We start from the raw sequence: 14,704 nt of genomic DNA on the forward strand, positions 1-14,704 counted from the left end.
TACACCCCGCCCCATCCCTGCAGAGGGATCTCTTGGTGTGGCGGCACTCCAACATTAGCTGTGGTGCCCTTCCCCACATTCTCTCATCAAGCAGGATGTCCTCCCCCCCCCTCGCGGTTGCAGCATCAACACATACCTCATTGGCTCGCAGCGGCACCACCATTCGGCTCATACCAACACTAGATGTTGTTCCAGCACTGTTGTGCTAGGGTTGCAGCCCCGCCGCCCGATTCCAACAACACCAGCCGCCGGCCCAATAGTGCCGCCGGTAGGTTCCAGCATTTGCCGTGCTGGGGTTGCAACACTCATGTAGGCCCTCATTCCAGCAACACCGGTCGTTGTTCCAGCAATGGCGTCGGCCAATTCCAGCAACGCTAGACGTCGTTCCAACATTGGTATCGACCAATCGTAGCAACGCCCCCCCCCCCTCCCCCACCGTTCCAACATCGGCGTCGGCTAGTTTCAGCAACGCCAACACCGTTCCAACATTGCCGCTGCCCTCGTTCCAGCAACACCAGCCGCCGTTCTAAAGTATGTTTTGGTGATCCGCATCGGAGTTGCCCTAGAGTACCCAGAGCGGTGTGTGGGCTCTATCGCGTAGCATGGGTGGCGAGGCGGCCAATCACGCACGAGATCGGTCAGCCAATTTGCAACGCTTTTTTTTTGTATCCTAAAGCCAGAAGAAAGGAGGGAATTTCCTTTTAGCCTTACCTTTTTCTTGGTGCAACTAGACGGAAAACCTTGGCGCTGGTGACACCGGAAAGCAGGGATGGTATGAGGATATCCACGAGTTGGCGTCACCAGACTGTGAAAGTAAGCCGGGATTGGCTAGCTAATTAATCAACAACACAGGCCATGCTAACATGCTTTGCTTTTGAGTCGGCTTAATCAAGAGCATAGGCCATGCTTTGCTTTTGAGTCGGCGTCGGATAAAGGAGGGATAGGGATTATTCGGCGGAGAGATAATAATAAATAAATAAAGAGAAGTAAGGGATCATGCATGTTTCGAGGGGCCGTTGGACGGCGACGTGCGGAGGATGGGTCACCTGCCGTCGATTCGGTTTGACGAACTCGAAGCTGGGTTCGCACTCGCACCGTTGCGGTAGGCTGTCTCTCCGTAGGGTGAGTTTGGGTTTGAAGTTGCACCCAACACCACTACACGTCCACGTAAACTTTTTGAACGCGGTACAGACACAAACGCTCATACATACGCGCATATATTCATCCGTATAAACACATACGCATATCTTATTTTTATGAGCATCTTCAAAAAACTAAGCCGGCATATCATCTTCAGATTTATTTCAGGATTGGTGGTGTGGCGAATGAGAACGCGCATCAAACAATCTTGATGTTTCGGCGACACGCGCAGCGACCGACGCCACGAATTAGAGGCTTCATCTTCATCCGACACTCGTTTAACGAACGGAATGACGGCGGACAACACACACACAAGCAAACTTAACCTGTCTCTTCTTTCCTCCTTTGCCGCGTGCAGTGCGTACGAGCCAGCCACACACGACACAAGTCGGCAAGCACTTTCTCTCGCGGCCTCGCCGCTGCACCGCCTTGGCATCTCTTGGTCGCGGCATCACCCAATCACAGTCAGCCGTGTGTGTGCACGTCAGCGTGATTGTGGTTGCATAGTGCGCGTATAAAAAAGGCCATACGCTTGTGCTCACATGGTCAGGCATACATAGAGCCCCTAGCGAAGGCCTCTCCCCGCTGCCGACTGCAGGCTCCAAGAAACACGAGGAGCGGATCGATCCAGGGGACTAGTCTAGTTAACCGTTAACAACTTCTCGTTTCCACCATACACACAGTAGCTTTTCGTCCGGGAGAAGCAAGCATAGCAAGATCTGGCCAGCTTCTTGGGGCCGGCCAGCCGAGTTCAGGTATGTATGTGTGGCCATCGTCGCCAGTTCCTCCTTCACCGAATTGAGCTTGCCCTTTTTTCTTAAATTCTCTAGCTTGTTTTGAGATACGATTCCTTCTCTTTTAGCTTCACAATTAAGTTGAATTCAACCGCTTCCACATGCATATAGAAAGATTAGGTTAGATTAGATTGCCCGATTACTTTCCTCAAGAATATGTAAGCATGCAGCAGGGTAGCCAAATTAAGCTTAATAACGGTGTCAGGAAGAACCTCTCCAACCCAACAATTGTGTGTTTTTCCTTCTTCCATCCATCCATGGAGCTTACATACCTCAGCTACGAACAAAAATAGCAGGATATGTTCTTACCCAAGAGCAGCGTTTCCTTTCCATGAACCGCCCGTTTGCAGTATTACTCCAAAAGAAGCCGCTGTTAGCTAATTAATCAGGAGCTATAGCTAGATAAACCAGTTAACTAGTTACGCTAAATCGTGATGAGGCATGCTTGTCAGGATAGGGATAGTGTTAGGTGTCCCCGTTTACCCACCAAATTGTGTTGCGCGGATGATATATAAACGTAACTGTCCTTGGACTATGCATGCAATCGTGGCCCTATCAGATGTTGACGCTTTTGATGGAATCGGTTCATCGGTCGGTGTCACACGCGGCCGTAACAACAGTGACCAAAGTGTTCCACTCCATCTTCTTCTCCTCGATCAATTGTATTGTTTCCTTCTTTCCGTGGGGCGTCGTGTCCTGCTGTTGTAGGACTAGCGTTGCTGGTGGCGATCCGTCTGGAAGCATGCACGCATCATGGAGCTCGAATAATGCCGCAGGCCCGCGTATACCATGCCATGTTTTCCGGAAAATAATACTCTCTTCGTCTGAAAAAACTTGTCCAAACCTTATTTTTCAAATGCATGTATGTAGCACTAATTTGATACTGAATAAATTCATTTAAGGGGCAAGCTTTTTCGGACGGAGGGAATAACCACTCACGATAATTCATGGTCTTTCCGAAGTCTCCTTACGGCTGGAATATTACTTTTATGGACAGATTACAAAATTTCATTGTTTGCATAGGTATATGTTCTGACATATCTGCTCCAATGTTTGCATAGGTGTTTGCATCGTCGCACGCAGGAAGAGGCTCCAATGTTGCGCGAGAGATGGCAGGGACGCGTTTTTACCCTCGTCCTTCTTCTTCTCTCCAACGCGGCGTCAGGTATGTGACTGCTTTTGTGCTCCGGCTTCAGCACGGGGTTGCCGGTGCAGGGTTCCATTCTCGCTTTCCTTTCTGTCCCCGGCCCAAGATTCGTAACTTAACTCGACATACGTTCCCGGACGGACGTACGTAGAGCATCGTAGAAAGCAGGAAAGCATGACAGAAAGGATGTAACATGGCGGCACTACATGAGGTGGCGTCTTTTCCCAAAGACGCGACGGCACGGCACACAGACAGACAGAGTTCTATTTTCATTTTCGTTTTCTTGAAAGCGTGCAGCAGCACAAAGGGACTTTCTAAGCTGCGATGCTTGTGCGTTCCCCTTTCAAGACTCTTATCTTGCGTTGAGTCATGAGCAAAAAAGCAGAAGCAGACGCGACACGCGTACTACAAGAGCTAGCTCATCGGTTGTGGCCTCGTGTCCAAGAAACTGAATGATGCGCCTACCTAACTATCTTACGTACTACTCCTTCCGTTCTTTTTTTAGGAAGGCCTGGCTAGCTTTATTAAAATTAAACAACGTTTACATCGTCTATAAGCTTACAGACAACACAAACACAGTCAAAAGGCTCATCCAACCAACTGAAAGAAGATTTATTACAGAAACAAAAATTAGCTAGTGCATGAGCTGCTTGATTACAAGAACGATAACAATGCTTACAAATGACCTTTCCGATCAATGAACTAGTATCCACACATTCCACGAAGATTGCCGCCGCTGAGTCCCACCATCTAGTTTGACCATTACAGAAGTTAATAACCTGTAGGGAGTCTGATTCCGCTTCCAACCAATTGAATCCAAGAGAATTAGCAAAAACTAGACCGTCTCTCATTGCCAAAGCTTCTGTAGTGATCGCATCTGCAACGAAAGGGATAAATTTGCATTGTGCCGCCACAAAGTTTCCTCTAACATCCTGTAGTATGGCCGCTGTAGCCCCCGCACCTTCATCTGGATAAAAAGCTGCATCAACATTCAATTTAATAAATTGAGGGTCTGGCTTACTCCATTTTGCTTCAGCGAAACTAGGGGTGAGCGATGACGTCCTCTGATGATTGCTCGCAATGGATAGCACTGACAACGCTCATCTCCACTGTGGTGGAACCGATTCATTATGCGTTATTTGTCTTCTGATCCACCATAGGTACCAACCTCCCACGGCTATAACCTGTTTGAAGTTCAAAGATGGATGCATAGCTACTTGTTGATCCAGCAGTGAGAGTATATATTTAAAGATGGCCGAACCTGATCTGTCAACATGTATCGCTTGGTCAATGATATGAGTTAACCCAAGATGGGACCATGCATTAGTGCACAAGAATAGCAGATGTCGGATGTCCTCGGCGCCTTGATGACAGATGGGGCATGCACCATTTGAACCAACATGCCTATTAGTAAGGATAGCTCGAAGCGGAATAATTCCTCGCAAAATTCTCCAACCAAAAATCTGCACTTTACGTGGACATTGCAGCTTCCAGAGAGTACTCCATACAGTCAAAGGGGTGGATCCACTTGGGCGCCCCATCATATTTGCATGCCCCCGAAAAGTATGCCTTCCGTTCTTAAATACATAAGTCTTTTTAAAGATTCCATTATAGACTACATACCAGTGGCGTAGCCAGCCCAATAAACCAAGGTGGTCCATCAATAATTTCTATTTACATAAGTTTATTTATTTACAAAGAAATATTTTTTTACTACACTATATACAAGCTATGGGGAAATTCCAGGGTGGCCCATGGACCACCCTAGCCATCCTTTAACTACGTCACTGCTACATATGGAGTAAAATGAGTGAATCTACACTCTAAAATAGTCTATATACATCTGTATATAGTTTGTAGTGGAATCTCTAAAAGACTTATGTATTTAAGAAACGGAGGGATGTAAAAGCTTTTAACTTCAGTTATCCCTAATTATATTTGCCACTCAAGCGCTGAACAGACTGAAACCTGAAGCCATGCGTGGCCGTAACGTGCAGCTAATACGAAGACGCTCCAATGATGCGGTCAAACGAGAAAAATCTTTACTACATACTGGCAGTCACTGGCAAGTGCCAACTGAACTCAAATTTACCTTGATGATGGGCAGGCACTTCTATGAGGGACGACACGATGCTCCCCTCGGAGGCCGAGAATTCTCCGTCAGACTTGGCAAAACTCGTGCAGTCTAAGCAGACCAAGCAGGCGCGCGTGTGCGGCGGAGCAGACCACCGGCTGCTGCGATCCCTGGCCAACACCGGAGCGGAGGTCATGGTCACCGTCCCCAACTCGCGGCTGCACCACATGGCGGAGTTCAAGGAGGAGGCCCAGCTCTGGGTCGCCGCCAACGTGGCGCCGTTCCTCCCGGCGACCATGATCACGCACGTCCTGGCGGGAGACGACGTCCTGTCAAGCTCTCCCGGGGCCGCCTACTCGCTGGTCCCCGCCATGCTGAACCTCCACGCCGCGCTCGCCGCCGCCCGCCTCGACGGCCGCGTCAGGGTGTCCACCGCGCTGTCGTCGGTCCCGCTCGCCCCGTCCTGGCACGCCAGCGTCGCGGGGCACCTCCTGCGGTTCCTCAGCGACACCGGCTCGCCGCTCTTCCTCAAGCAGGCCCGCGCACGGGAGGCCGCCGCCGCCGACGACGCGTACGCCGCGATGCGGGCGCTCGGCTTCTCGGGCGTCCCGCTGATCGCCGCGGAGCCCGAGGGGCTCGGCGGCGCGGTGGTGTACCGCGGCCACTTGCGTCATGCTGCCGGTGGGGGCGGCGGGAGGCGGTCGCTGGCGGCGGGGACGTTCTGCGTGGCGCTGCAGAACGCGGACCCGGCGGCGCTGCAGGCGGGGCTGAGCTGGGCGTGCGGGCAGGGCCAGGCCGACTGCTCGGCGATCCAGCCCGGCGGGGCCTGCTACAGGCAGAACAACCTGGCGGCGCTGGCCTCCTACGCCTACAACGACTACTACCAGAAGGGCGCCAGCACGGGCGCCACCTGCTCCTTCAACGGCACCGCCACCACCACCGCCACCGACCCCAGTAAGCATGCAGTCTGGCACAGCTTCTTCCATCTCCTGTACCGCCATGGATGTATGTTCTCTGATTCTTTCATGGTGATCGCTCCTTGCAGGCTCGGGATCGTGCGTCTTCGCGGGAAGGTGAGCGTCATTTCTCGCGACACTCAGCATACTTTTGCTCCAAGATCATTTCACAAGTCTGACACGGTATCGATTTCGTGCATGCTTGCAGCACCATGGCAGGGGGCTCCAACTCGAGCGTGCCGAGCGCCAGCCCTCCGACGAGCCTCGCGCCTCCGTCGGGTGGCCTCGCGCCTCCGGTCGGCTCCAGCCCTCCGTCCGACTTCGGGCCCCCTCCGACCGGCTTCGGCCCTCCCGCGGGTGGCTTCGGTCCGCCGTCTGGGTTCGGCCCACCGTCTGGCTTCGGTCCCCCGTCGGCGTTCGGCCCGCCGGGGAGCTTCAACGGGAGCGGGACCTTCGGGCCGAGCGGCACCCTCGAGCCTTACGGCACCGGGTGCCGCCACGTCGCCTCTTTGGCCGCCTCCACTCTCCTGTCCGCCATTGTTCTTGCCGTCCTCGTCGCGTCGCCCGATCTGATGTAAATTATGTGAGTGTGTATTTGAATTAGCTATAGAGAGATCACGCCCGTTCTTGTCGGGTGTCACCCTGTCGCCCTGACAACTCCATACTAGTAACATGTACTATTAGCAGCGTTGTAAAATATACTACAGCACAATCAGAACAATATCGATATACGATATACAGGCGAACATACCGATTAAATTGTCGACACAATTCGATGTACTCATTAGTAACGGATTAAATTGTTAGACAATTTGATGTAGTACTCATTAGCATACTCGCAGTCTTGAGCAAACTGAAGTCTGTCCACTGTGTCCAACACATGCAGTTGTAGCAGTACCAGGTACAGAGATTGGCAGGCATACCACAAGATCGCAATCGCGTCGACTGGTTACATACTCTTAGTTAACCTACTGCTTGTGGTTGAACAAAACGCCATTAACGCACTCTCACTGTCTCTACCTTACCCGGCGAGCGCGATACTCATCGTCGGATCAAGGCACACAAGATAAACTCCGGGTTAATGCTAGATTGCCACACCGCTACTACAAGACCAACATGGCGGAATAGTGGTTAATTGTCTGAGTTCGGCATCCGCATTAGCACTACTCTGACTTTGGTGACTCTGTGCTTGAGCTTGCAGCACAGCCTTGTTCCGGTGTCTCCTTCTCAGCCCCGCTGTTTGCAATGCCTGTCCAATATGGCAATATATCAAAATATGAAGTGTATTCAACTGTGGATATTAAACAGCATACGAATAAACAGGAACAGAAGGTAGGCCTTAGCATCGGCAACGCTCGGTGCATCGCTTGCAGGAAAAGCACGGTTAGGGAAACTGAGATGAAATATCAAAGCTTAAACCAAACCACATTGACAAAAGCATGTAAACAAAGAGAAGTGGGTGCTTAGAAAAATAAACTTAAAGCTCTAGAACAGTGTGTAGCTTCAGAACCTCACAAATTACCAAGTATAGCATATACCAAATCTCTACTAAAAACTCACGGTTGCAGTAGCAGCATTAAACTAACTTTACTCTGTGTATCTTCCGTCATATAAACAATCTTGTGATTGGCAGGGGGTCACATGGAACAGTATACAAAGGCAAAGTTCCACCATACAAACGCAACAGTGAAGGTTTCTTATAAGCTCCCTAAAGAGCTGCGGAACTCAGCCGCTACTGCATGAGGTATTCTATTTTACTAGTATAATTTAGTTGCCAACAAAGAAATGTAAGAAAAATAAATGTTCTTCTCTAGCTGCTCATTACCAAGGGGAGATTTTTAACAAAGAGAATTGACAGATTTTAAGATATTCCCAAGTTAATATGAGACACTAATTTTGCATGATCCAATGACGCATATCTACTGTTACCCCTTCATTGGTAAGGACCCATAAATGACTATTCCTCTGCAAACTGTAGTGATCTAAAACGTCTTATATTAGTTTATAGAGGGAGTATATTGTTATGCATATAAGAACGCAAATAGTATCACCATTAAAGCACAGTGGTAAGGAAAAACTAAATTATGATAATTCACAATTTTCAATTTTTATACTTTTCTCGTATTTGATTTCTGTATGGTATCGATTTAACCGTCTACGAGTGTATTGCCCTGATACATAATCACTTCCCTTGTTCTGTAAGTACATTTAACTTCTGCATTTTTACTAATAGGTTTCTGCTGCTGGGGAGTTAGTACCTGGAAGCCATAGTTATCCTGATTATATGTATACTAGTCATCAACCCGTGCAGGCGCACGGGCTAGCATTTTAAAAACATAAAATAAATATACATGAATAACATGTATTCCACGAAAAAGTATGGTAATTTGAAATGTAAAAGAAGACTTACACCACTTTGAGATATTATTATCAAAACATGCAGAAGTTTCCAATGTTATCCATAGACCCTTTAAGATTAACTTAGGGAAGAAACTAATTATGTTTCCCCTTTCTTTCCCATCGCCACTTCACATGAAAAAGCAGAAACATATGCATGCAGGTTATAGTGTTAGGAATCCATCTACACCAAACCCAGTATTACCCTGCTTCAAGGGAAGGAGATTAAAAATGCAATTTCTAACCGATGAAGCCTTGAGCTTTTACCTACTTTCCCTCCTCAACTTACAGTGCTGAAAAATCCATTAAAAAAGAAGACTATGTGTAAGGTACACAGGCTGCGTGCAGTGGTAATTTTTGGTGTCGTTTGATAATTTTGTGAGGAAACAGTCAATACTTTGAGATTGTGAAACCATAAAATTTCACATAATTAAAAAACATGTAACCATCCAATTTCTGTTTGATAAAGAATCAATGGTTAGGGTCATCGACTGTCAAATAAGAATTCAGAATAAAGATGTAGAGGTGCACGGATTGACAAACTACTGAATTAATGTCAAACACAAATAAAGAAAGGAAGTATTCTAAGCATCGATCTGAATTAAATAGGGTTTGGATCTCACATATAGGATTATGCATGTCTTACATATAGATGACGAGAAAAAAATGATCTATGGTCTCACTTGTCAGCTATATAAGTTTCAGAACAATGGTTTAATGCAACATCAAGATAGAGAAGAAACTGGTCATAATCACTCGTAATTGGAGAAACTCTTGTACAAATTTCTCAAATCAAAAAATAAATGTCAATATAACACATGTCATATCACTTGTGTTAAAACCATACAGAAAAGTGGACAGCATAAGTCCTGCTTGACTTGACTAAATGTGTCTGAGATAAAACAATCTAAAGGTGAACTGGTAGCAATGTCCTGGTTTAAACTTGCATTCCCTCTACATTAGCTTGGCAAAAAAAAATTGCGGCGCAGTGCTTTCTAAGAGAGACCTGAAGGATTGGAGTATCACCAAAGAGCTAGCTATGGACAGGGGTGCGTGGAAGCTTGCTATCCATGTGCCAGAGCCATGAGTTGGTTGCGAGATCTTATGGGTTTCACCTCTAGCCTACCCCAACTTGTTTGGGACTAAAGGCTTTGTTGTTGTTGTTGTTATTGTTGTTGCAGTGCTTTCTAAAATTCCATGATGCCTCAAGGATGCTACTCATGTATATCATAGTAAGATCCTTCCTTTACTAATCTAACTATCTTGAGATGGCTACTAGAAAATTATTCATATATTCCTGAGCTGAAAGGTAACAACTACCAAATTGTGTAAGCAAGAATAACAGATAACAATAATGAAGTACCAAGTATGTATAGCAAGTAAGAAAATAAGGATGCAGCACAAAGTTTACCACTTGATATTGTTGGTGTCAACAACAATGATGGTGGAAAGCTGCTATATGCGCGCGCATTGGGGATGCATGAATTTGAGGCAAACACCCTCTCAAGCTGGAATGTCCTGGCATCCAGCGAGAAAAAGGCTCGATCAAGCGATGAGCTTTGGCGCTGATATAGGAATAAGTGCCTCCCTGTTGAACTATCAACACATACCCAGAATCCAGTGAGATTGTCCTCTCCAACTGCCACTGGATGGAACTCCCACAATTGTTTCGCCCAGTGGTATAGTTGAGGTATTTTGTGCCTTCGGTACGCACAAACATCCTGGACCTGCCTTCCCCTGACTCCAAAATGGCTATATCCACACCGTGTAAATATCTCATCTCAGGTGGGGGTTCAGCAATGGAGAACTTCATCCTCCGGGAGTCAAGCGCCAGAAACTTTTCCCTCCAATCTGTCACCCAATAGAAGAGCCCATAGGCGTATTGCCGCAAGGAGAACAGAGCCAACCCTGTGGACGATAGCAAGCCAGGTAATAAATCACTCCAGCTCAGGGACGAAATGGCTCGCCATTGCCCTGTGCTTGACGAGAAGACAATGGCAATCAGCTTAGCATTGCACTGTGCCATCCAGACCACGCTGAAAGACGTCTCTTCTGCCGCGGATGCCTCCTCGTCGCTGTCGCTTGGGGGAGCGAGGAAGGTCTCGCAGTAACGATGCGGTTTTATCCAGAGTGGACGCTTCACCGTAGCGGCTAGGTGGGCAGGGATTGGGGGAAGCAGGAGGTACCGACGGTACAAGGGGTCGCACACCACCAGCTCCGGGAAGACCAGTCTGTGCCTATTATCGATGTCGTGCTGGGGGGCTCTGTCGAGGAGGACGCGGCCGCTGAGGACGTCCTGGACGCGCCAATCGGTGGCGGGGGCGGGGAGGAAGGAGAAGGAGAAGTCGGCAGCTAGGGCCGCGGCGCCGGCTGCCGGCGCGGAGGGGTGAGGCGGGACCGCGGGGTAGAAGACCTTGCGTTCGTGGTCGAGGAGGCCGATAAGGGGCGGAGCGTGGAGCTTGCGGTACTGCCGGAGGAAGGAGCGGTCGGCAATGAGGCGGCGGAAGGAGACGCAGGCGGCGGAGGCGCGGAGAAGGTCGGCTGGGTTGGGAATGCGGAGGAATATCTCCACCGATAGCTCGTCGGGGATTGTCAGCGAGGCCATTTCCTGGGGTCGAGGATGGGGCTCGCGCTCATCCGCCGCGCCGTCGACCATCGCGTCGCCGGAATCGGAAACCCTAGTTTTTGTTTGGTTTTGGTGAGAGAGAGTGTGAGTCCCGTGGGTGAGGATTTGGGGGAGAAGGATGTATGCACTTGTCGCAGCAATTTGGACATTTCGAGGCCCTTTCTGCAAATGACCCAACGGACGGAGGTGAGGTGCCTGCACAGTTCAATCCTGTCCCTTGCTTTCACATCAAACGGCCAAAATCTCTCCGAAGAAATTAACTTCATTGTACAGGATAGCTCAGTTTTCTTTTTCAGTTTGGGTCTGATTTTTTTTTTTTTGCGGGATGAAAGGGAGTTTTATTCCAAAATTATAGGGTTACAATCCCAAGCCAACTCCTCACAACATGGAAGACTCGAGTTCAATCATACCGCAGTACAACACTCGGTACGGCTATAATGTGCCAAGAAATGTGATACCATATTCTTCTCTCTACCAATTTTACAAGGAACAAACTCCCTAACATCCAGGTGAGCCTTAATCTCAGCGTCAAGATGACTATAGGCTGATCTGGATAGTGTGTCACCGGTAAGAGTTGCCAATGCATTTGAAGAATCCGATTGAACCATCACCGACTTATTTAAATGTTGGATAGCCGAAGCCATGCCTTGCATTATTGCATGCATTTCCGCTTTAAGGGTGTCATTACAATGAAAGATGTACCTATATGCCGCAAAGATCATAGAACCATCATTGTTCCGCAGTACCATTCCGGCAGAAGCGCGCCTGTCCCAGCTCGAAAAAGAATCATCAACAGAGGAGGCTACCCAACCAGCTGGAGGCCGAGGCCATGGTACAGGTGTTGACAACCGTTTACTACTCACCACACGGCTTCCTCCGAAATTGGCATCTTCCCTTTTTATTATTTCTTTCGTAGTAAAATTTCTTGCTAAATGAAGCGACTTGTAATAGCTATCCAAATAGTCAACTGTAGCATGAATCGAGGTCTCACCCTTTTCATGAGCCATGTCGTTCTGTAGCTGCCATATTCGCCAAATGGTCATAATTACTAAGTCCCTAGTATGTTCTGAACACTTTAATAGCAGTTGCAAGAGCCAATCCTTCCCTGAATCAATTAATAGTGCATCATCAAGCAATGACCAAATCTTGCGTAGACCTTCCCAGACTTGCCGAGCATGCATGCATGTTATAATGGCATGAAAACTACTCTCTTTCTCCTTGCCACATACCGGACAAGAACAACATGCTGATATATGACGTTGAACCTTGCCCAAATTAGTAGCTAATGCCCCGCTCGCCGCCTTCCATGCTAATATGCGCATCTTTAAAGGTGCCCGAGACTTTCATATAGAATTCGAAATTGTCCGGTCGCCGTCCGGCCTGTTACTGCTAGCGCCACCAGCATGAATATCATCATGTGATTCTGTAGCTAGCTTGTACGCCGATTTAACCGTGAAAATACCGTGAGGTTCAGGAAACCAGCCAATAAAATCTTGTTTATTCCTTGGAGAGGTACGAATTTTCAGAATCTCTATAACATCCATCGGCCAAAAGTGCTCCTCGATCCGCTCCACCATCCATGCTCCATTTGAGTCTAAGAAATCGGACGCTCGGTTAAACCGGCAGTTCCTTTTAGGGGTGATAGGACGAAAATCATATCGTCGAGGAATCCATGGATACCTCCATGTCCTCACCGATGCACCATCCCCAACCCTCCAAATAATACCCCTCTTAACAAGCTCTAGTCCATGCGCAATTCTCTTCCAAACTGCGGACGAATTTTCAGTAAATACTGTATCCAAGATGCTGCCATAAGGATAATATTTAGCTTTTAATATGTGTGCACATAGACTATCAGGGAACTCAATCAGTCTTCAAGCTTGCTTGGCTAGCAATGCTTGGTTAAAAGTGCGCATGTCCCTGAATCCCATGCCATCCTTACTCTTCGGCAGCCTCAGTTTATCCCAACTTAGCCAAGCCATCTTCCTTTTGCCTCTTTCCACACCCCACCAATACTGCCTCATCAACTTAGTAAGATCATCACAAACGATACAGGTAAGCGGAAAACACTCATAACATATGTAGGGATTTCTTATGCCACTGATTTATTAATATTTCCTTATTACCAGAGGACAAAAATTGCTCGCTCCAATCAACTAGTCTCTTATTTAATCTTTCTTGAGTAGTTTCAAACCTCCCCTTATACATTCTCCCTTCTGGGACCGGCAACCCTAAATATTTGGGTTTGAAAGCTTCACTTGTTATCTCCAGAATACGTTTAACCTCCACCGACATCATCTCATTGCAATTACTAGAGAAGAGGATGGAACACTTTGAGGGGTTTATGAGTTGTCCTGTAGCTCGTGCGTAAGTGCTCAATAAACCTTTTACAATAGTTGCTTGCTGCTCAAATGCGTGAAAGAACAACAATGAATCATCTGCGAATAACAGGTGAGAGATCATAGGTGCCCGTCGACATACTTCCACTCCCATCAGCCCCTCCTCCGAAATAGCCTTGTTGACCAACAAAGACAAAGCATCAGCAACAAAAGAGAAAAAGAAATGGAGACAAGGATCACCTTGTCGGAGGCTGCGGGAGGGGATGAAGGGCTCCAATAATTTTCCATTCAACTTCACCGAATATTTTACTGACGTGACACACGCCATAATCCAAGAAATCCACTGTTGTGAGAATCCCCATTTACTAAGAGCCTTCTCAAGAAAAACCCAGTCCACCTGGTCGTAGGCCTTTGATAGGTCTAGTTTGTATGCGCAAAAAGCCGGTGAACTGGCTCCAACCTCTTGGATGAAATCCAAGCATTCAAATGCTATGATAGAATTATCTATAATGAGCCTTCCTGGAATAAATGCACTCTGGTTTTTCGAAATAAGTTCAGACAAAATAGGGTGTAGTCGGTTAACCAAACATTTTGAAACAATCTTATAAATCACATTACACGGATTAATCGGTCTAAAATCCTTTAGTTCTTTTGGGAATTGAAATTTAGGGATCAAGACGATGGCCGTGTCATTAACACCATTAGGCATCACTCTAATAACAAAAAACTCCATTACTGCCGCAACAATTTCCTGTTTCAATATCGCCCAATTACACTGATAAAACCGTGCTGGAAATCCATCTGTTCCGGAGGATTTTAATGGCCCTACCTGAAAAAGCGCGTCTGAAATCTCCTTCTCTAAGAATGGAACGCATAACACATTGTTCATCTCATCCATCACTTTTTCCTCAATACATTCGATGACCACATCAGGAGAGAGAGTTGGGTCTTTCGTGAACACTTCCTAGAAGTATGACCGCGTCATCAATTCCATCTTTGAGGGCGCAGTACACCAAGTGCCGTCCAGTTTGCGCAGCCGCTGGATATAATTTCGCCTCGCTCGCCATACAGCTCGCCGGTGTAGATATTTGGTGTTCCTTTATCCCTCTTTCAACCAAGTAATCCTTGAGCGTTGTAACCATAGCATCTCTTCTCGATACAAAAGCTCGTCAAGCTCGTTCATCTTCTGCCTTATAGTCTGCCTATCTGCATTCCTTTGTTGAAGACCAGC

The 14,704-nt window shown here is 47.5% G+C and overlaps 2 protein-coding genes across 2 annotated transcripts; one reads left to right on the forward strand and one right to left on the reverse strand.

Moving 5' to 3' along the window:
- The first annotated feature begins 1,664 nt into the window (after nt 1-1,664).
- LOC125552530 (glucan endo-1,3-beta-glucosidase 3-like) lies at nt 1,665-6,882 on the forward strand. The gene is made up of 5 exons (XM_048716132.1): nt 1,665-1,895; nt 2,996-3,099; nt 5,189-6,109; nt 6,201-6,228; nt 6,320-6,882. The coding sequence occupies exons 2-5, from the start codon at nt 3,030-3,032 to the stop codon at nt 6,687-6,689; spliced, it is 1,389 nt and encodes a 462-aa protein (XP_048572089.1). The 5' UTR covers nt 1,665-1,895; nt 2,996-3,029; the 3' UTR covers nt 6,690-6,882.
- Nucleotides 6,883-6,955: 73 nt separating this feature from the next.
- On the reverse strand, nt 6,956-11,261 carry LOC125552531. Its single transcript, XM_048716133.1, has 3 exons — nt 10,119-11,261; nt 9,920-10,026; nt 6,956-7,360 (listed from the first exon to the last, which is right to left on the reverse strand). Exons 1-3 carry the CDS (start codon nt 11,162-11,164, stop codon nt 7,275-7,277), a joined length of 1,239 nt encoding a protein of 412 aa, XP_048572090.1. The 5' UTR covers nt 11,165-11,261; the 3' UTR covers nt 6,956-7,274.
- Between the last annotated feature and the right edge of the window lie 3,443 nt (nt 11,262-14,704).

The sequence above is a fragment of the Triticum urartu genome, chromosome 4, assembly GCF_003073215.2.
Source record: "Triticum urartu cultivar G1812 chromosome 4, Tu2.1, whole genome shotgun sequence".
Classification (NCBI taxonomy): Eukaryota; Viridiplantae; Streptophyta; class Magnoliopsida; order Poales; family Poaceae; genus Triticum; species Triticum urartu.